General features: G+C 54.0%; 9 protein-coding genes across 9 annotated transcripts; 6 read left to right on the top strand and 3 right to left on the bottom strand.

The window, feature by feature from the left end:
* Positions 1-274: 274 nt before the first annotated feature.
* On the bottom strand, positions 275-1,798 carry PODANS_7_3210 (uncharacterized protein; the record flags this gene model as incomplete). The annotated part of the gene is made up of 2 exons (XM_001907662.1): positions 275-1,673; positions 1,731-1,798. 2 exons carry the CDS (start codon positions 1,796-1,798, stop codon positions 275-277), a joined length of 1,467 nt encoding a protein of 488 aa, XP_001907697.1.
* Positions 1,799-2,732: 934 nt separating this feature from the next.
* Positions 2,733-3,990, top strand: PODANS_7_3220 (uncharacterized protein; the record flags this gene model as incomplete). The annotated part of the gene is made up of 3 exons (XM_001907661.1): positions 2,733-3,118; positions 3,181-3,833; positions 3,893-3,990. The coding sequence occupies 3 exons, from the start codon at positions 2,733-2,735 to the stop codon at positions 3,988-3,990; spliced, it is 1,137 nt and encodes a 378-aa protein (XP_001907696.1).
* Positions 3,991-5,122: 1,132 nt separating this feature from the next.
* On the top strand, positions 5,123-5,908 carry PODANS_7_3230 (uncharacterized protein; the record flags this gene model as incomplete). The annotated part of the gene is made up of 2 exons (XM_001907660.1): positions 5,123-5,261; positions 5,334-5,908. The coding sequence occupies 2 exons, from the start codon at positions 5,123-5,125 to the stop codon at positions 5,906-5,908; spliced, it is 714 nt and encodes a 237-aa protein (XP_001907695.1).
* Positions 5,909-6,028: 120 nt separating this feature from the next.
* Positions 6,029-7,237, bottom strand: PODANS_7_3240 (uncharacterized protein; the record flags this gene model as incomplete). The annotated part of the gene is made up of 2 exons (XM_001907659.1): positions 6,029-6,865; positions 6,941-7,237. 2 exons carry the CDS (start codon positions 7,235-7,237, stop codon positions 6,029-6,031), a joined length of 1,134 nt encoding a protein of 377 aa, XP_001907694.1.
* A 2,983-nt stretch (positions 7,238-10,220) lies between these two features.
* PODANS_7_3250 (uncharacterized protein) lies at positions 10,221-10,940 on the top strand (the record flags this gene model as incomplete). The annotated part of the gene is made up of 1 exon (XM_001907658.1): positions 10,221-10,940. One exon carries the CDS (start codon positions 10,221-10,223, stop codon positions 10,938-10,940), a length of 720 nt encoding a protein of 239 aa, XP_001907693.1.
* Positions 10,941-11,706: 766 nt separating this feature from the next.
* PODANS_7_3260 (uncharacterized protein) lies at positions 11,707-13,360 on the top strand (the record flags this gene model as incomplete). Its single annotated transcript, XM_001907657.1, has 2 exons — positions 11,707-12,017; positions 12,070-13,360. The coding sequence occupies 2 exons, from the start codon at positions 11,707-11,709 to the stop codon at positions 13,358-13,360; spliced, it is 1,602 nt and encodes a 533-aa protein (XP_001907692.1).
* Positions 13,361-13,805: 445 nt separating this feature from the next.
* Positions 13,806-14,735, bottom strand: PODANS_7_3270 (uncharacterized protein; the record flags this gene model as incomplete). Its single annotated transcript, XM_001907656.1, has 1 exon — positions 13,806-14,735. The coding sequence occupies one exon, from the start codon at positions 14,733-14,735 to the stop codon at positions 13,806-13,808; it is 930 nt and encodes a 309-aa protein (XP_001907691.1).
* A 799-nt stretch (positions 14,736-15,534) lies between these two features.
* Positions 15,535-17,836, top strand: PODANS_7_3280 (uncharacterized protein; the record flags this gene model as incomplete). The annotated part of the gene is made up of 2 exons (XM_001907655.1): positions 15,535-16,878; positions 16,970-17,836. The coding sequence occupies 2 exons, from the start codon at positions 15,535-15,537 to the stop codon at positions 17,834-17,836; spliced, it is 2,211 nt and encodes a 736-aa protein (XP_001907690.1).
* Positions 17,837-18,752: 916 nt separating this feature from the next.
* PODANS_7_3290 (uncharacterized protein) lies at positions 18,753-18,950 on the top strand (the record flags this gene model as incomplete). Its single annotated transcript, XM_001907654.1, has 1 exon — positions 18,753-18,950. One exon carries the CDS (start codon positions 18,753-18,755, stop codon positions 18,948-18,950), a length of 198 nt encoding a protein of 65 aa, XP_001907689.1.
* Positions 18,951-19,043: the final 93 nt, after the last annotated feature.

Here is a 19,043-nt window from a genome sequence, read left to right as displayed (position 1 = left end):
TGTCACGGTTTGCTCACCGCCCTGGAAAAGGGGGAAGTTCTGGCACGAATTGTCACTCGTCAGAGCAGCGAGGGAGTCTTGTTGCATGGTATTAGATTATGCATTGTATGTAGATTTGCTATGTATTCAACTCCAACACCTTTCCTGCATGTATATCTGGCCCCAAAATTATTCCAGTCCGCCCAAGATCCCAACCGTTTTATTCATTGCCCCCTCTCCCATGTCCACTGCATCTCCATTCCCACCGGAACCCATTCACCAATCATTACCGATCTCAGTAAATGTAAGGAATGATCCTCCATCTGACAGTCTTCTTGTACTTCTCCCAGTCCTCGCCATACTTCTTGGCGCACTTCTCGTCGTCTCTGCGGTCACGGTGGATCAACAGAATGGCAAAGTACAAGACGTAAAAGTAGGTGAAGATGATGCCCCACCCCTTGGCCTCACCGGGGATAACCTGGCGGCCGTCAAGCATCCTGGTCGCGCCATCCACAGCAGCACTTCCTGCAGACAGGATGGTGTAGCCGGCAAGCCCGGTGGGCAAACTGTAGGGCCAAGCCTGAAGCCAGTCACCAAAGTAGTTGATGTGTCTGGCAATGCCCCACCAGCCAGAGATGAGCAGACGAGTGCCCGCCTTGGTGGGCATATACTTGAGATGAGCCAGCTTGGGGTCATTGGGGTTGGTGCGGAAGTCATTCTTCTGGCTGTTGGACAGGCGGAAGATGGCAAAGCCGAGCACCAACAAAGCACCGACACCGGCAAGTCCCAAAGGACCCAGCGTCTGTGGGTGGGTGGCAAGGTAACGTGTCTGCTGGGTGTAGATGAATGGAACCCAGACAAGGTCACCAAACGAAAGCATGAACCCAAACCCATCGGTGGTGATATCCATAGTCGTCATGATGGCGGGCTCCATGTACTGGCCGTCCAAGACGTAAAGTGTCTGCACGACAGCCACGAAGACGATGCTGTCGGTGACATAGCCATAGTTGCGGTACTGCTTCGCAATGAAAGCCCCGTTCAGCAAGATGTAGGTCAGCATGCCGGGGCGCAACTCCATCCACTCCTTGATGTCGATCTCGCCAATGAAGGGGAGGGTGACGCGTGGGTTGAGCTCGCGCCCAATGTACCAGTCGTATATCATGTTGCCAGTAACGCCACCGGCAGCAAGCTCGCGATTCTCGGGGTTGCCAGGCTTGACGCTGAAGCTGCGAACGTAGACAAAAGTGGCGAGCGCATAGGCAATGAGTGTGTTGGCAGTCAGAATCTGCACATAGTTGTCGGTGATGTAGGTCCAAAGGGGGAACTCGGCGCCCTGGGCGATGGTACCGGCGGCGGCAGCAACGATGCAGAACATGGTGGTGGAGAAGGCATTGAATCTGTACTTCAACCGGCCACCACTTCGCAAAACTGTGCCCTCGGTCTCGGTCGCGGGAAGGATTCTGTACAGGATGGCGTTGAAGAGGTAGAAAGCCAAGGTCCACCCTGTGGCCTCCCAACTGAAGAGACCAGGCCACCCATCTTGTGGCCAACCAACTTCGCGCTTCAACACATTGAGATCGAGGTTTTTGGGATGGAGGAGGGAAGGCGCTGGGCAGCCGGACAGATCGTTACACGCAAAGGTGATGGCGTAGACGAGGGGTGGGAGGACGAAGCTGATCAGGGCAGCGCCGGGTCTGGAGAAGACGTGATTAGCGAAATGCGGGGCAGCAAGAGGGATTGTTCGCACTTACGGTCCAAAGAACTCGTACTCGGGCTTCTTGCGCGACGCCTCGATGGGTTGCTGTGCTTTGGAACCCATTGTTGCTGCGTTGGCTGTGTTGGCTAATTAGTCGACTGTCAATGGTCGCGGGAGCTTGTCGCATATAAGTAGCGCCCTGTCGAGCCCGTGGAAACCGCGGATACCGGGGTATGACATCAGCTGGAGGCCCAGATGCTGACGGTTGCCCGTTGAAGACGTTGACGATGGATGGTCTCTACCGCGTCGGCGTTGGAGTTCCCGGATGGCCTGAGAGAGGTTCACAGTCGGCTCTGCGCTTTCCGGATGGCCTGAGTTTCTCTGAGCCAATGACGCAGCACCATGAGAATCCATTTTCCAGATGAGCTGTGTGGAGGGTCAGGGGCCAACAGCCTTGGCAATTCTACACTACCCTGTGCTTGGCATCAAAGTTCCAGGTGGACTTGGACCCGAGATCTGCTGCCATGGATGTTGAGACTGACAGCTTGAGCTCTATTGTTGACTCTCTCTCTCTTTGGGTCACTTCATGAGGAGCTTCATCATTCCACTGGCAATTGTGTTTCCCCAACTTAAACCTTAAGCTTTGTTCTAACATGTGCACTTCACTCTACTGCCCGCTGCCAGCTGCAAGGGCCAGCCCCTTGTGCTCGGGACAGCCAATCACAGCTCCCATTCAACGCCTCCCTTTTTTCCTTGGACCAGGACCCAGTTGGCATCGGCTTCTAAAACGGTTACCTGTGAAGGCCGCGTTTGGGAGCAACCCTCCATCATCCAACGGCCACGACATCGAGAACGACGTCGCCCGTGTCGCCAACTGTCTCCTGTGCTTCCTCGTGTACCGACGCTTCATCAGTGAACAACAACACTCGATATCGCCCAACCCCTGCCACTCGGCGCGAACGCGCGCATCTGCATCCCGAAGCCAAGCAAGCCCCAACATCCTTGACCGGACGCCTCCGTTCCATTCGAAATTCGACGTCATCAAATATTCTCAGCCATGCATCGGCAAACACCATCCAGAGCGCTCCTTCTCTGCACCCTTGCTGTCCTGAGTGGCAAGGCAGTCGCCGAGGAGGCTACAAAGACAGCCACCGCATCCACGCCTGTAGTCACACCCTGTGTCGCAACAGCAACCACCGGCGCCGGCGCTTTCTTCGACCTACGACCCGACACCGCAGTAGTTGTGCCCGAGGGGGAGAAGCCACCAAAGGGCTCGCCTGTTGACGATTATGTGGCTAGAGGCTGGGATTATGGCTCAAACTTTACTTTGAACTTCTGCAGTCCCGTGGTGAAGGAGGTGGAGGATGTCGTCGGACTCGACAAGGATCTATGGAACAACGTGAGCGCATACTATGAAACCAAGGGCAAAATATATGCTTTAGGGTAAGAACGCCTTTACACTGGGAACAGCTTGGGGCGGCAGCATCGCTGACGATCCATGACAGATTATCAGATGGAAACCTAGTACCCCGAGGGCGCAAACTTGTCCTTCAATATACAGGGGGATCCCCGTGTGGTCTATCAGATGAAAAGAACAGGGAAAAGAGATGGGAGGTCCATGACGGAGCGACATACAAGTACCATGAATACGACGACGACGACGACAACGACAACGACAACGACAACGACGGTGAAGACGCCGAGTCAAGGCGTGCATCGAAAGACAAGGATGATGATGACGAAGATGATGACAAGAAGGACAAGGGCAAGGAGAAGCCAAAAACACAACGTCGCAAGTCGGCCACATTTTCTTTCCTTTGTGACAGGGACCCAGATACACCTACGGCTGCTTCATTTGTTGGCACAGATCCGGATGAGTGCGCCTACTTCTTCGAAGTCCGTTCAATGCACGCATGCTCTATCGCCGAGCCCCACAAACCTGGTAGCGTTGGGCCTGGCAGTGTCTTTGCCATTATCTTCTTCATCGCGGTCTTGGTCTACGTGGTTGGAGGTGTCTTTTACCAGCGCACAGTGGCCCACGCCAGGGGTTGGCGGCAGCTGCCCAACTACAGCCTGTGGGCTGGCATCTGGAGCTTTATCGTGGTATGTCTTGGTGTCATACTTAGGTTTCCTTGGACTATAGCCGCTAACCTACGGTGTAGGACATGTTTACCATATTGACCTCATCCTGCGGCCGCCTGATCCCTCGTAGGAGAGGGTACCATACACTGTCCGGATCCCCAAGTGGGAGACGCCACAGCCGAGACGCCGAGAATCGACTAATTGATCAGCTCGATGAGGAATGGGATGATTGACACTGTCTCTCGTACGGTTCCTTGCTCAAATTTTTGTTTGTATCATCAGTTCTCTTTTTAGTTTCTCAAAGCATCCCTTACCACCTCTTCTTGGGTCGTGTTGGTCTTTTTCTTGTTCCGTGGCTCCTCAGAGAGCAATAGAACCAAAACAGGTTGCTGCGTTATATCGAAACCTCGCATGACTGGAGCTGGCGTTTCTGGACTGGGTCGAGCGGGTGAGTGGGGGTGTGAAAGGGCGCATGTCTGTTCAGTCTAGTTCGTCTAGCTGGATGGCAATTTGGATTGTAGATTTTCTTTGGAATAGAGTCCTCCGTCGCTCTCTTTCGGTCCACGGATCTCATTGCTACGTGCTCATGCAGTTGGTAGTGATGTATTACGACTCGGCGGGTTACACAAATTCCCGGTTGAGAGGAGCTTGTTCGGAGTAATGTCCACCCGTGACCTGATAGCCATCGTCCTATAGTCAACGTCACCTTTGCATCACCATAGCATATTCGGTGTTGCTCTCCGCCTTTCTGTTCAAAGAGCACATGGATATCAGGGTCTCCCTATGCCCCTTTCAACCCCAATAATAGTTCTCTGATCTTTTTCGCCATGCCGAATGACAGAGTGATCTATGCCCATACCATCCCGGCTTCGCATGTCGCACAGAATTTGTGGGATATGCTGTTGGCGCATCTCGAATGTCAGCATATTGCTAGCATGCAGCTACCGTGCAGTACAGGATCGAACGTTGGGACCCCTGCATGCGGCAATTAGGTCGTGTGTCTGAAGAATGCCTCTACCATGGTTCCAAGATGACATTGCTTGTCCCCTGGTTGGCCCACAACGGCCACACACCACTTACCTACCGTGGCTTACAGAATGTCCCGGTGTACCGAAGGAGAGCATAGTACAGGACCAAAGGCTGTTATAGGTCAGCTGTCCTTGCGGTGGCACTGCCAACGGTTGTCTATCACCAGTGAGGAACTTGTGGGAAGTAAGACGATCACACCTCTATCCTCGGGTGGTGGGAGGCAGGTAGGTTGTGATACTGGGCATATATACCCATTCCCATCATTCCTCTCTTCCTCCCCCATCTCAATATCTCACCCAACCGCCCGTCATTCGTGTCAACTCTCACTCCAAAACAATGTCCACCACCTCAACCCCCCCTCCCACCCTCCCAGACTACGTCCTAAACCCAGACGCAGTCCTCTCCGACCCCTCCACAACCTGGCGCCACGGCCAACCCCCCGACTACACCAAAACCCGGCAATTCTACCTCCAAAGTAGGTTCCGTCCCTTTTCCCACCTTCCCCCCCTGTCCTCCCATTTCTAACCCTTCCCACCCCCCGCCCCAGCAAAAAAATCAACCCACCCAGCCACCTCCCTCCCCGCCCTAGTCGAAAACCTCGTCAAAAACTGGGAAATCGAAGCCAGCTACAAACCCCTCCTCCCCGAATGGCGCACCATCGCCTCCCCGCAGTCCTACACCTTCCGCGTCAACGGCTCACCTCCACAAACCGCAGCCCAAATGCTCTCGGTCGGGACCTACAACGCCCTCATCGAGCCCAACGAGTTCTACTGCCCTGCTCACTCCTCTTTTGACGCCAGCCACAAGACATTCAAGAGGGTGATGCCGTCTTTTGCGTGGGAGGTGCTGGAGGTGTATGCCGGTCCGCCGAGGGTGGTGTTTCGCTGGAGGCACTGGGGTGTCATGAAGGGTGATTATGTGGGGACGAACGACAAGGGGGAGAAGGTTACCATCAAGGCTCACGGGGGGGATATCGACATTGAGGGTGTGGCGGTGGCGGATGTGAATGACAAGCTGCAGTTGGGGAGCGTCGAGGTGTTTTTTGATCCGATGGCCATGTTTAGGCAGATGGCGCGTGATGGGGAGACGGGGGTGACCAAGGAGGCTGGAACGACAGAGTAGATCAAGACATTAAACATTCTCGTGTGCCAAACTATGACTGGGTTTGGGGGGTATCTAATACAGAGAGAAAGAACCAAAAAAAAAGGGGAACCACACACGCATACTATCACAAACTCATCCTCAGTCCTTCTTGATGTCCACATACCCCCTACACATCTTCAAAAACCTCTCCCTGTACTCCTCCGGCGTAGTAGTGATACTCATCGGCCCATCCTTACTAATCAACAAATTCCACAAGTTAATCAGCAACGTCATGAACCTCGGCTGGATCTTGTGCTTCGCCCAAAAGAAGTCCAAGATCGAAGCCCGATAAACATACTTTCCATCCGCCGAAGCAACCCCCGTCTTCCACGTCGGAGGCTGAGGCGGAACCGACGGCCCATCCTCTGGCGGCGCCAAGTTCGAGTCCGACTTTGCCGCCTCCGGCTGCACCTCCTCTTGGACCTCCTCCCGTGGCAGCTTCATCCTGACCAAAAACAAGGAATAATCTACCGCGTTGTGCTCGGCCAGCAACTTTGTGTCCTCCTCCAACCTCGCAAACAAATCATCCGCCTGCTCCTGGCTGAGCACAATCTTGTCGTGAAACTCATCCGCCAGCTGCTCCTTGGTTGCGTCGCTCGTGAGCGCGCCATCGGCAATATCTCGTTCGGGGTAGAAATACGACGTTGGCTTCAGGTCCCAGTTCTCCCATTTGGCATCTCCCCTGTTTTCAGCCTCCTCCCGGCCGTACATGATGTTCTCCATGACGATATGATGCGAAGGCGCGAGACGGAGGATCCTTCCAATAGAAGCACCTGAGGCGCCAAGGAAATCACATATTCTGACCAACAAAGACTGCGGATGCGTAGCCATGTGCTGGACGTACGGGGTCAGGAGATCGTTGCGGAAGAAGGAATGTTCGGAGTGGCGTGGGACCGACTTGACGAGGTACTTTTGGTCGGTGGTTGCGTAAAAGGTCTGTCCGGTAAGTAGTCTCGCGGTCAGCACGTCCGTTGTCATGATAAATCCCCAGGGAGAGAAAATTTTACTTACGGAACCAGAGAACCCCATGTCCCCGATAGCAGTCAAAGCCTCCTCATCCTTTGCGCCCTCCCGCGGTCGGAACGAGTCGACATAGTCGTCATCGCTGACATCCCAGTACTCCCGTCGCAGCTTGGCAAAGTCGGCAGGGCGGATCTTTCTCATGAGCAGCTGGTAGAGGGAGAAGAAGGCGGAGAACAGGGCGAGGAGGATCCCGAGTGGGTTGCTGGCTTTCTTTTTGGTGCCATTGACATTGGTCCTGATGATGGCGCGGACGATGGACCGGGCGATTCTTTCTTGTCGACCCATAGGAGCAATAGTCTAGCTAGGTGATCGAGTGGTATGTAAACAATAGCTTAACTAGGTCGAGTGGAAATCAAGCAATGTTCTAGACAACAGAATACATGATAGCTCGACAGGGAACAGCGGATCGTTCCTGGACGGGGCTGTCAAGGGTGGGGTGACGTCATTGATCCAAAGACAGGATGACAAGGGTGGTGGTCTAGACCACCGGTGCCAAGACAGACCTTGGAGACTTCACTAAACAGCCTCATTGCATTATTCCAACCATCATATATCCCCAAGCCAGCAATCATCCCTCGCTTCCTCCCATCCTTAGCCGGCGGTTGTGTTCCTGAAGAAGATGTCAACAACTGCTCTCCACAACTCACGGGGAAAAGAACTTACCATGTGTGTTTCTTTTTTGATGATGCTGCCTGATCGGGGGTGCCCGATCGGGTATGCCGAAGAGTCAAGTCGCGCAAAGCCGCCGCCAACAGTGGTTCAAGACGCTCATGCATTTCACAGAAGAAAAGAAAACAAAAGCAGACACACGTGTTGCTGGTCGAGTGTCGAACAGTCCTCCCCACCAAGTACTTTCGCGTGTACTGTCAAAGCTCCCACTCCCTCTCGCCCTCATCCATCTTCTATCCACCACCCCTACCAGATCCCCCCCCGCTAAGTACGTTCGCGTGTACTGCTGAAAGCCCTATCTAGACAGACAGATGTGAGAACGTGGACCATCACATAACGTGAGTGGGGCGTGATATGGGTTGGGGTAGTTGTGTGTGTGTACAAGTGACCAAATGGGAAAGAAGTGGGGCAAGCATGAGCGACTCTCAACTCGGCTTCGAGTCACCCCATGGGTGGGGAGACAATGACATGGGGATGAGGGAGATAGGTACCAGAAGCTCGATTGTCGAATGTGCTGAGGTCGGACGGAAAAGGTTGAAAGATCGAGCGAAAGTCTGAAAAAGAGTCATGTCAGTCATGTGTGTTTTCGACAATGGTGTCTAGCGGCATTGGCAAGAGCAGCATTGAGCGTCGTTGAACTTGTTGGCGGCGAGGTCTGTGGTTAGGCAGATGAGTTATTTGTCTGCCATAATAAGTGTCAGTATTTCGAAACAAAAAAGACTTGTTGAAAAATCGAGTGTTGGAAAAAGGTGAGCGAAGCTGGGATGGCAAGGAGTCGAAGTTGTGGTGGGAAGAAAAGTCGAAGAAAAAGAAAGCCTTGTGTGAGAAAAGAAAAACGGGTGAAGAAGTGCAGTCTGAAAAGGAAGTCGAAGAAATATAAAAGTAAAGTGATGTGGAATAGCCGAGAAGAAGTCGTACTAAAATATTGAAGTCTGGCCACAGATGGCAGATGGGGAAGTGTCGTTGCCTTGATGGTTTTGTGAGAGTCGAGTTGCAGCTAGAAAGAGACGAGATGAGGAAAATCGATGGGTCGTGGGAAGAAAGAGTAAGATCAAAACTGGAATAAACCACAAGATGTTAATTCAAAACATCCCGAATATCAGGCCGGTGACGGTTTTGAGATGTGGAGGGTCGTTGGTCGAAGAGAAGAAAAAGAACGATGGGAGATTGGTGTTAAATGGAAGAGAGGAAATAGAAAGACTGGCAAGCAGTGGGATATATTTATCCTTGCCCAGAGAAGAACCTCTACGGCTCACAATCAATCAGGCAGGAGGTCTGGCTCTACTGAGGTGGGTGGGTCTACCATTGTTGTTATTGTGGTCGAATGATTTTATCTCAAGCCGAGAAGGTGCAGTTAGTTGACAGCCTCAGGCCTTTTGAGATCAGGTCTATCTTCCAGGTCTAATTATGAACCGGCAGGTATTCTGTTGAATTGGCATTCAACATAGGAGATACTAGGTGACCACCACCTACAGGATTGCAAACGCTCAGTTTGATTTCGAATATTTGCCCAATCATCCTGGAAGAACCAAGGTTGCATGAAAGGAAATCAGACGATACGTAGTTGTGCAATGCCATAAGGTGATGTTGAGAGAGATGTGCTTGATCTCATAGTCAAGATGGCCCGAAGCACTTTCAACATCAACTGCACCAACCCTCTCCATCTCTAAGTCGGAATTTGTATTAGAGTATCAATAGCATTCAACACATTGTTGAGACAGCAGCTCTTAGTATTAGGGACCTAGGTAGCTAACGGACCCCAAACTGGTTGTTGCCTGTAGCTTTTATTCAATGCCATGTCCAATTTGCTCGACGTCTAGATGATTTGAAACTGGACATTGTATTTCTTATATTTGCCGTTCAGGAGAAACTGGAATAGTGGCATGGCAAAGACAGAAACGCATGTTTGCGATCATCTCTGCTAATGGGACCGAAATCATAAAATATATGCCGTTACACCCGCTCGGAAGCTTCCGTCACACCTGAACGGCATGGTAGGAGTCTGAACTGTCTCGAGTTGTGCGATCCATCTCAAGGTTACCGTTGCATGATGCTATCAACTTGCTACCCAGATCCCCGCGTTCCGCGGTTGTTGAACAAAGAGGTGCCTACTGCCTGTCACGACTTCAAGACTTGAGTTATGTGGAGATCTGCCTCGTGGAGGGCATGCTTCGGGCATACCAACCGTCATCGAAAGGCTGACCAACCGGTCATTTTGATGGTTGCATGCAGGTAGCATCTGAGCGTATATGGCCCAGCAATACGGATTATGGAACTTCTGTTCTGGGTGTTGCGAGCGGTGAGAGCCAGACATTTTACTATAATTCGAGGCTGAGCTTGGATGGTGGTCGATGTTGGCTGTGAAGTCGGCCCCCGAACGGCTTTGTGACACCGCATGGTCGCTTTTTGTCCAACGGGAGACAAGGCTATGTTTAACCGGGAATATCAGGGTATGAAGTCGCTTACTCCGGCTGCATACACGAGAGTGATCTTGGTTTCTACACGAAATGTAACGTTAGTGGGCCATCGTCTGTACAGGCAGGTGTCAATCATGCCAGGTTCTCGGATCTCTTGGTGATCGCGGGGTATAAAAGGGACGATGATCACGCCGGTGAGCACTGGTTTGCTCCTGTCAGTCATCAAACCATCCCTCCACAAACCCTCGAATCTCATCAACAAAATGCAGTTTACCTCCAAGACACTTCTCTCGCTCGCAGCGGCCCTCTCTGTTGCCGCTGCACAGTCCGCCGACTGCGTCTATGACGTGCAATCGGCCCCCTTCCATCTCCGACTCACTAGTGACGACGCAAGACTGAATGACACTCTCCTAGTCTCAGTCCATGCCGGCCCCCCTTTCCGACAACTCGTTTCTGAAGTCTTGTTGGAGGAGAAGTACCCGGGGCAAAACCTGTCGGACATTTCTATCAACTTCTACTACAACACCACCTCCACCAACGACCCGAACCTCAATTGCCTCCCGGGGAAACTCCACTGGGCGCCTGAGCAGAGCTGGCCTTCCGTGTTCGGCCTCGAGTCTTCACTTGCAAGCAATGTCCTGCCGGTCATCGTGAGCCCGACGCAGGGAGAGGGGTCTGGCCCTCAGTTTGACGAGGAAGGCAAGCTGTTCCAGCGAGCTAGGTCCTTCAGCCCCGTCATCACGGATGAGAATACCTGGAGTGGTGCCAACTACTACAAGTGGTTCGTTTGTGCGACGGTTTATGGCAATTACAACTATGGTGATGCTCTGACCTGGGTATCGGGCGGTCTGCCAGATGGGAAGGACTGCAGGGCTGTCAACGTGACGCGGGAGTGGGCTTGAAGAGGGTTGGTGTGAAAAGCGTGGGACCTGGGATATTTTTTTTTCGTTTCTCGTCGATACCGTAGTTACTCCGTAATGTTTAGAACAATGATAGAAGAGTGATCGAGCAAAGCCGTTGCAACTTGATGGGTTCGGGGACCCCACGGTTTCCATGCAGACGAAGGGGCGGATCTCGGGCACGTTCGATGCGGGATTGCGCGAAGCCTTCCAGGTTCGGCAGCAGGACACTATCATTTGGACCAGTAATATCTACCAGAAGCTGTTAGCACACGGCACTCCCGCTCACACGTGCTGAAATGGCATCCTTCTCGAACCTTTATAGTGGGGGCATCTGACATCTCAACCCCTGCAGGCGGTCGGTTCCGGAAGGCTGGGCAGTGCGGAAGAAGCCCTCAAGGTTCGGGGTCGGTGGCGCATACCATCGGCTTCGGTGGAGGACGGATGCAGCAAGGTCAGCCTGGCTTCCCATTACCAAATCCACCGATGGTTTTTTTGCATGCCATCACCCCATCCAGCCTTCAATTTCTGCCCTCTCCCACCGTGGCAAAGTCAATTAGCTTCTTCTTGTTTCTTCTTCTTCTTCTTCTTCTTTGCTTGCTGCCGTCCTCCCGTTCCAGTCCCCCTCCCGTCCCTCTCCTCCTGTTCATTCTTTGACCTCCCCGTCTGAAGAACATCTGGAAACCGCCAACCCCGCCCCCACCATAAAATATTCCGGTCTCCCAGTCCACGACAGACAGTCTTCCCTTCCACAGCAGCGGTCGCAAGAATGTCTAACCAGAACGGTGCCAACCACCGTGGCCTTGTGTCGCAGGTCCCAATTCCCATATTCGACAAGCTGGTGGCCAAGTCAGACATCAAGATGTCTGCGACCGAGCTCATCGGCAACACGCCGCTTGTGCGCCTCAACAAGATCCCCCAGTCCCTCGGCATCGAGTGCGAGGTCTACGCCAAAGTTGAGCTGTTCAACGCCGGCGGCAGTGTCAAGGACAGGATAGCCCTTCGCATGATCGAGGAGGCCGAAAAGAGCGGACGTATCAAGCCTGGCGACACCCTCATTGAGCCTACCAGTGGCAACACGTAAGAATTCTGCGCCTTTCTTTCTTTCCTGTGGGTGCTAATGCGAAACTAGTGGTATTGGTCTCGCCTTGGTTGGCGCTATCAAGGGCTACAAGACCATCATCACCCTTCCCGAGAAGATGTCCGCCGAGAAGGTGTCTGTCCTCCGCGCCCTCGGTGCCACCATCATTCGCACACCCACCCAGGCTGCATGGGACAGCCCCGAAAGCCACATCGGTGTTGCGCGCCGTCTGCTCAAGGAGATCCCCAACTCCCACATTCTCGACCAGTATACCAACGTCGACAACCCGCGCGCGCACGAGTTCGGCACCGCCGAGGAGATCTGGGCTCAGACTGGCGGTAACATCACGGCTATTGTCGCGGGTGCTGGTACCGGTGGCACCATCAGCGGTATTGCCAAGGGTTTGCGCAAGCACAACAAAAACATCAAGGTCATTGCTGCCGATCCCCATGGCAGTATCCTTGCTGTTCCCGAGTCCCTGAACGAGGAGAAGGCCAACCTACCCTACAAGGTGGAGGGTATTGGCTATGACTTCATTCCCGATGTCTTGGACCGCGAGCTTGTGGACAAGTGGTACAAGACTGATGACCGCGAGTCTTTCAAGCTTGCGCGCCGTCTGATCGCCGAGGAGGGCTTGTTGGTCGGTGGCAGCTCTGGCAGCGCCATGGCGGCCATGCTCAAGGCTGTCAAGGACTTTGGCTTCAAGAAGGGTGACGTTGTCGTTGTCGTCCTCCCTGACAGCATCCGCTCCTACCTCTCCAAGTTCGCCGACGATGACTGGCTTGCGGCCAACGACCTTCTCCCCAACGACGACACCAACGTCAGCGGCGGCGATGCCGCTTCCGCCACTCCCCACACCCCCAGCCAGAACGACCCCTACGGCGGTGCCACCGTCCGCGCCCTTCGCCTCAAGCCCGTCTCTTCGGTCCTTGCTGACAGCCCATGCACCGAGGCCATCGAGATGATGCGCGACAAGGGTTTTGATCAGCTCCCCGTCCTCACTCCTACTGGTGGCAAGCTCGCTGGTCTTGTTACTCTTGGCAACATGCTCAGCTACATCTCCAAGGGCCGCGTCTCGCCCAAGTGCCCCGTCAGCGACGTCATGTTCAACTTCAAGCGCATCGATGAGGTTGTCACTGATCCCCGCGAGTTTGGTTCCGAGCTTAAGAACAAGAAGCGCAAGTTTGTGGAGATCACCATGGACACTCCTTTGTCGGCGCTCAGCAGATTCCTCGAGTGGAACAGCGCGGCTATCGTCACGGAGAAGGCCGAGGACGGATCCAAGCCTGTTGCCGTCGTCACCAAGGTGGATCTGTTGACCTACATGGTCAAGCACAAGTAGAAAGAGGTGGAAAAGTTGGGGTGTCAAGGCATGGCGTTTGTGTGAATTTCTTGTTTCTTTTTTTGTGGTATTTTGCGTCTCCATTTTTCCGTAGATATACGCTGGGAAAGAAAGAAGAACCGAGAAGACTCAACATCTTTGGTGTGGTTTGGGAAAGCGACTACTCTTAGACTTGGTAGCATCTGGTCGGCGTACTTTTTGGGGCTCAACCCGTGCAAAATGGGGAGAGAGGTGGTTTGGGAGATGGCATTTTGTGATGCATTGTTTATACCCATAAACTACAATTACAAGTTTATATTGATTTGCATTAAAAGTTTGTACCTGTTCCTAGATCATGTTTTGCCGCCCTGTTCATTACCCATCCACGCGCCCTGCTTGCGATAATCAAGCAGGAGATATTTCCGTTGCCCTCTTTTGACATCAAAAAACATCATACATTTTTCCCTTATACCCTCTCCCCAATCCACTTCCACCACTTCTCGGCCCCCGGCCCATCTCCAGTGACACTCCCCCCAATAACATCCACATCCACGTCAAACTCCATCATCTGCGCAAACGAGAACTTTTCGCTCCCGTCCCCCCCAAGCCAGTCCCCTTCCTCCCCAGCAGCAAGATCATCCTGCCCTACACCCGAATCCAACAACCCCTTGCTCCTCGCCGCCCGGATCCTCCCCAGCTCCGCCTCCAAGTTAGACTTTACCAGCGCCGCGGGCAGAGCGGTGAACAAGTCAAGCTTGTTCGCCGCCACCAAGACAGGCATGGACGCGGGCGCGCGACTACCATTCCGGCTGTGGAAGCGCTTCTGTAGAGTGAGGAGCACGTCGTAGAGGTATTCCGCCGTTGACGGGAGAGCGTCACCATCTGCGAGCGCAGCGGCGTCCACCATGAAGACGACGGCCTTGATCTTGGACTTTGCGCCGCCGTCGCTGACGAGGGAGGACTTGATTGTTGGTTCGGCAGAGTTCAAATGGGCGAGGGAGGAGGCGCGGAGTTTGGGGTGGCCGGGGGTGTCGACCAGGAGGAATTTTTTGGCTGTTGCGCCTGCTTCGTCGAGGTTGGTTTTGTAGGATGCGCTGGAGGGGTCGTCGGAGTTGATGGAGAGTTCAATGGAGGAGGGGACTTGGGAGGTGTGGGTTTTTGCGAGGGGGAGGTCGAGGGGGCCGCGCTCGAAGAGGGTGGTTAGGGCTGTTTTGCCTGCTCCTGGGGGGCCGAGGAGGAGGACGGAGGGGAGGGTGGTGTAGGGGGTTGCGGTTGAGTAGAGGAAGTGGAGGAGGATGGGGGCGAGGAGGCAAAAGGCGAGGCCGAAGAGGATGACGGTTGGGGAGGGGGTGAGGGAGGCCTCGAGGAGGTCTTTGAGGGTTTGTTGGAGGGACATGATGGTTGAGGATGTCCTTTCCAGGAGAGGGAGAGAAGGTGGTGGGTGAGGTGGTTGAGGACAGGGAGCTAGAGCTGGACTCTTATTCTTTGGCGCGATTGACCCTGTAGATTGGCTGGGTCCGGGAGGTTGAGATCCGAGTGTGTTGATATGGGGCCACCCGTCATCCGACAGCGTGGTCCGATCGGCTCATGGGAATTTTAATAGTTGTTCGTTACGTAGCACTTCGCGGTCAACGGCCCCACAAGGCCGAGGGCAGAGAAGAAACAGACGCGCGCTATGGGGCTTCTGTGGGGCTGCTCAGGGCTGTCAGTGGCGGTCAGACGCACAGCCGCAGGTGGGAGTGGTGGGGTTCCCGCAACAAGACCCGACACCACCAAGGCAGCGGTTGACAAATCAGCGCCCGAGATGCAAAAGGAGACCCTGGCTCAGCCTCGCTGCGTCGTTCGCGCATGCAGAAGCAACAGTTGTTGGCTCCTGTGCTCCTGTCGCTGAAGAAATTCCTGGGGAAAGATTCTAGTCTTCAACCAACGTCATTGATTCTTGCACCATCTTTTGTGGCATGTCCAGTCCAGTTCCTCTTCTTTGGCGCCCCATCCGGATCTACTAGACGCCATCGATCAGGGCACCGAAGCAGAGCAGCGGCCAGGGGGTCAAGTCAGTCCGAACTCGCCGGGGCATCTCCATATTCTTGGCTTTCCCAACTTCGCTTTTCGGCTGCCTACTGCCCACCACTGGACACTCGAGATCGGACCGGATTATTCAGGAGGCAGCACCCCACAGAAGCCCATCCTGAACGATGGCGCAACGTCCCGACGCATCAGCGACCCCTTCGGCGAACGGCGCGCCCGCCCAACCTCCATCCAAGTCGGACACGGCCACCCCAAAGCTCAACAATGAGGTCGAGTTGGGCAACCTCCCCGGCGACGGGGAGCCAGCCCAGAGTGACATTATGCAGATGGCAAGGACGGGCGACATTGCCGGCATGGAGAAGCTGTTTGAGACGGGCGACTACGATGCGACTTACACCGACGGCGAGGGGATAACCCCATTACATGTTTGTTATTTTTCTGCCCAGCTCTTTCTGGATGAAGCTGACAATTTCTCTTCTTGGCAGTGGGCGGCCATCAACAACCAGTATGCCATGTGCAAGTTCCTGATCGGCCGTGGCGCCGAGATCAACCGAAAAGGAGGCGAGAGTGTGGCCACACCATTACAATGGGCTGCTCAGCGGTGTCATTACTACACCGTCCACCTACTGCTCCAACACGGCGCCGACCCCTTGATCTCCGATGCTCAGGGATACAACACATTACACATCAGCACCTTTAACGGGAACCTTCTTCTGATTGTCCTGTTATTACACCAGGGCATACCGGTGGATGTGGAAGATGCCTACGGTCACACCGGTCTTATGTGGTCTGCTTACAAGGGCTATCCGGCTTGCGTCGACGTCTTTCTACGATGGGGCGCCAGCGTTCACGCCAAGGACGAGCAAGGCTTTACGGCTCTGCACTGGGCACTCGTAAAGGGAAGCGCTGGGTGTGTTCAGAAGCTCCTCGAGTACGGCGCCGATCGGTTCGCCAAGACCACGACGGGCAAGACCCCTTCCATCACAGCTAAGGAGCTGAACACGGCAGGCGCATGGCACAAGGCCCTCCACGAGTGCGGCTACGATGAGGACGCCAATGCGATAATACCGAGCTGGCCGGGATCGAGCTACCTTTTGCAGGATAGGAGGGGGTTCACGACCAAGTTCTTCTTCCTGTGGCCCTTCGTCCTGGTCTGGGCGACTTTGCACATCTTTGCTGGGATGCCGGTCTACGCGGGCATTCCCATCGGGCTCGTTGTGGCTTATTCGATCCAGTGGGTTGGCCAACAGGTTACCGCCTATGCGCCGCCTGATATGAGGTCGTTTGAGAAGACGGTAAGCTTCCCCCTATGCTGCCTGCTGTCTGCGGAGGTTCTTGCTGATTTGAATGTAGCCCTGGATGACCGGTATTTTTGCCGCTTCGCTCTTCTGGGTAGGGCTCAACTGGCTGTTTACTGTCTTTCCCACCACAGCATTTGGCGAAGATGGGACCTACCTGCTCAACTTCCTTTTCGCCGTGACCCTTGGCTTGACTGGGTTTTTCTACGTCAGGTCCATGGTCGACGATCCCGGATTCGTACCCAAGATGAACGGTATTGCGGAGCAGAGAGCGGTCATTGATGAGCTGATCAGCCAGTGGAAGTACGACGAGGCCCATTTCTGTGTTACTTGCATGATCCGGACTCCGTTGCGCAGCAAGCACTGCCGTAGGTGCCAGCGCTGTGTTGCCAAACACGACCATCACTGCCCGTGGGTCTACAACTGCGTCGGCATCAACAACCACCGCCACTTCTTCATGTACCTCATCAACCTGACCCTCGCCATTATCATCTACGACTTTCTCACCTACCGTTACTTCAACATTGTGTCACCCGATGCCTCGGAAGAATGCAACCTTCTCGCCCCTTCCATCTGCAAGGTCGTCAACGCCGACGCTTACACGATGCTGACGGCCATCTGGGCATCGCTCCAGCTCGTCTGGGTGTCCATGCTTCTGTCTGTCCAGCTGATCCAGCTCGCCCGCGCCATGACGACCTACGAGAACATGTTTGGCGTCCACCACACTTCTGCCACCTCGTTGGCATCCGCTTTCACCTCGACTGGCGCCCCACTGGATCCGACACAGCAACCTCCCTCCGGATCCGCCGCCGGCGAAGGTGGCCACGGCCACAAGCATGGCCACAAACATGGCGGCATCCTCAAGACAATGAGCCGACTCCTCGGAGTTGACATTTTTATGCGAACAGCCCGCGGCAAGGGAGCTGCCACCAACCCAGCCAACAAGCGAAAGAGCAGAAACCCTTACAACCGCGGCTGCGTCACCAACTGCAAGGACTTTTGGTGTGACCCTGCGCCGTTGTTCGGCAAGAGGGAGACTGGCGCCGCGATGCTCGGTGGACAACCGGTGAACTACACGGAGATGTATGAGAGTCCGGCTGTGATGGATGTGCTGAGAGGGAGGGTTGGCAGATCAGGCGGTTATGAAGCCGTTGCTGGGGATGAAGTATGACGAGCCCGGTGTAGGGGCGTGATGAATCTCATGAAGGCGTATGATAGACGGAGCAGCGGAAATGTGTACATGCTTGCAACGGACAACTGGATGTGTTGGAAAGTTTGGGGTGTACACTCATGGGGGCTTTGGTGACGACGCCCTGTTGTGTACAAACGATGAGGGGATGGTGTGGGTGATGGTGTTGATGACGATAATGTCTTGATAGGGCTAAAGAATAGATTTTAATGAGCATCAGCAGACCCGGAGGCAACTACCGCATGCGCCGTGTGTACGCGTGGGCCAGCGAGGTGGTTGGGGGGATTAGCCGGCAGTTGTTGATCTGGAGGAGAGGAGGGCGGTGGCTTCGGCGAGAGCCCGCGCAGGCACCTGTTAATCGGGACAGAGATATAAGCCGTTTCTTGGGTTGTATTAACACCGTTGACTGTTACGTCAGGGAGGGGTAGTCGCTCTGAGGATTTATCACCATACAATCCAAAGAGCGTAGTTCACTCGTGCGCTTGCAAGTGGCCAGGTACTGCGCTACAGAACCTATGAGTTTTGGTAGCGAGGGAATGTTGGCCATGAGAAGATGTGACAATAGTACCGGGCCATCGGCTTTAGGTGCTAGACTGCGGACTTTACAATGTAGGGAACATCCAACATCCCGATGGTGAGCAGACGGCAAAATAGGTACATCGGAGAGCCCGGATCCCAATCGGGAAATTCGCCGGTTTTATTCTGCTTCTTCGGTAAAGATGCTCGGGTGTGGATGGATGTGATGCAGGTAATCAATTGCATGCAAGGGCCCTGATCGTCATGGTGACCCTGGTAGGAAAGGTTGACGATGTCGCCTCCTTATATATTATAGGCGTCTCGTCCCGTTGATGGAAGACGCAACTTCCCTTCCGGCCTCAACCCATCGACATCAAACACCATGCGTTCCTCCATCATCACGAGCGCCTTGCTCGTCTTTGGCGCCGTCCAAGCCGACCCCGGAGCCAAAAAGAACACCGGCGGTCCCATCGACGCCTCCATCCTCGCTCACACCGGCGAGCCAGCAGGTAAAGAGATCAAGATCGCCAACAACCGTATATCCCCCTTCCCCAATAACACATATCATATAATAAAATGACAAAAAACAATATAACAGTTCATAATATTGTCCGCTCTCTGTGCGTGAGGTCTATCATATTTAAATAAAAATAACATATATATAAACAAAGAT

Source organism: Podospora anserina, chromosome 7 (assembly GCF_000226545.1).
Source record: "Podospora anserina S mat+ genomic DNA chromosome 7, supercontig 1".
Taxonomy (NCBI): Eukaryota; Fungi; Ascomycota; class Sordariomycetes; order Sordariales; family Podosporaceae; genus Podospora; species Podospora anserina.
Note: the sequence above shows the minus strand (reverse complement) of the source record. Positions and strands in the feature narration are given on the sequence as shown.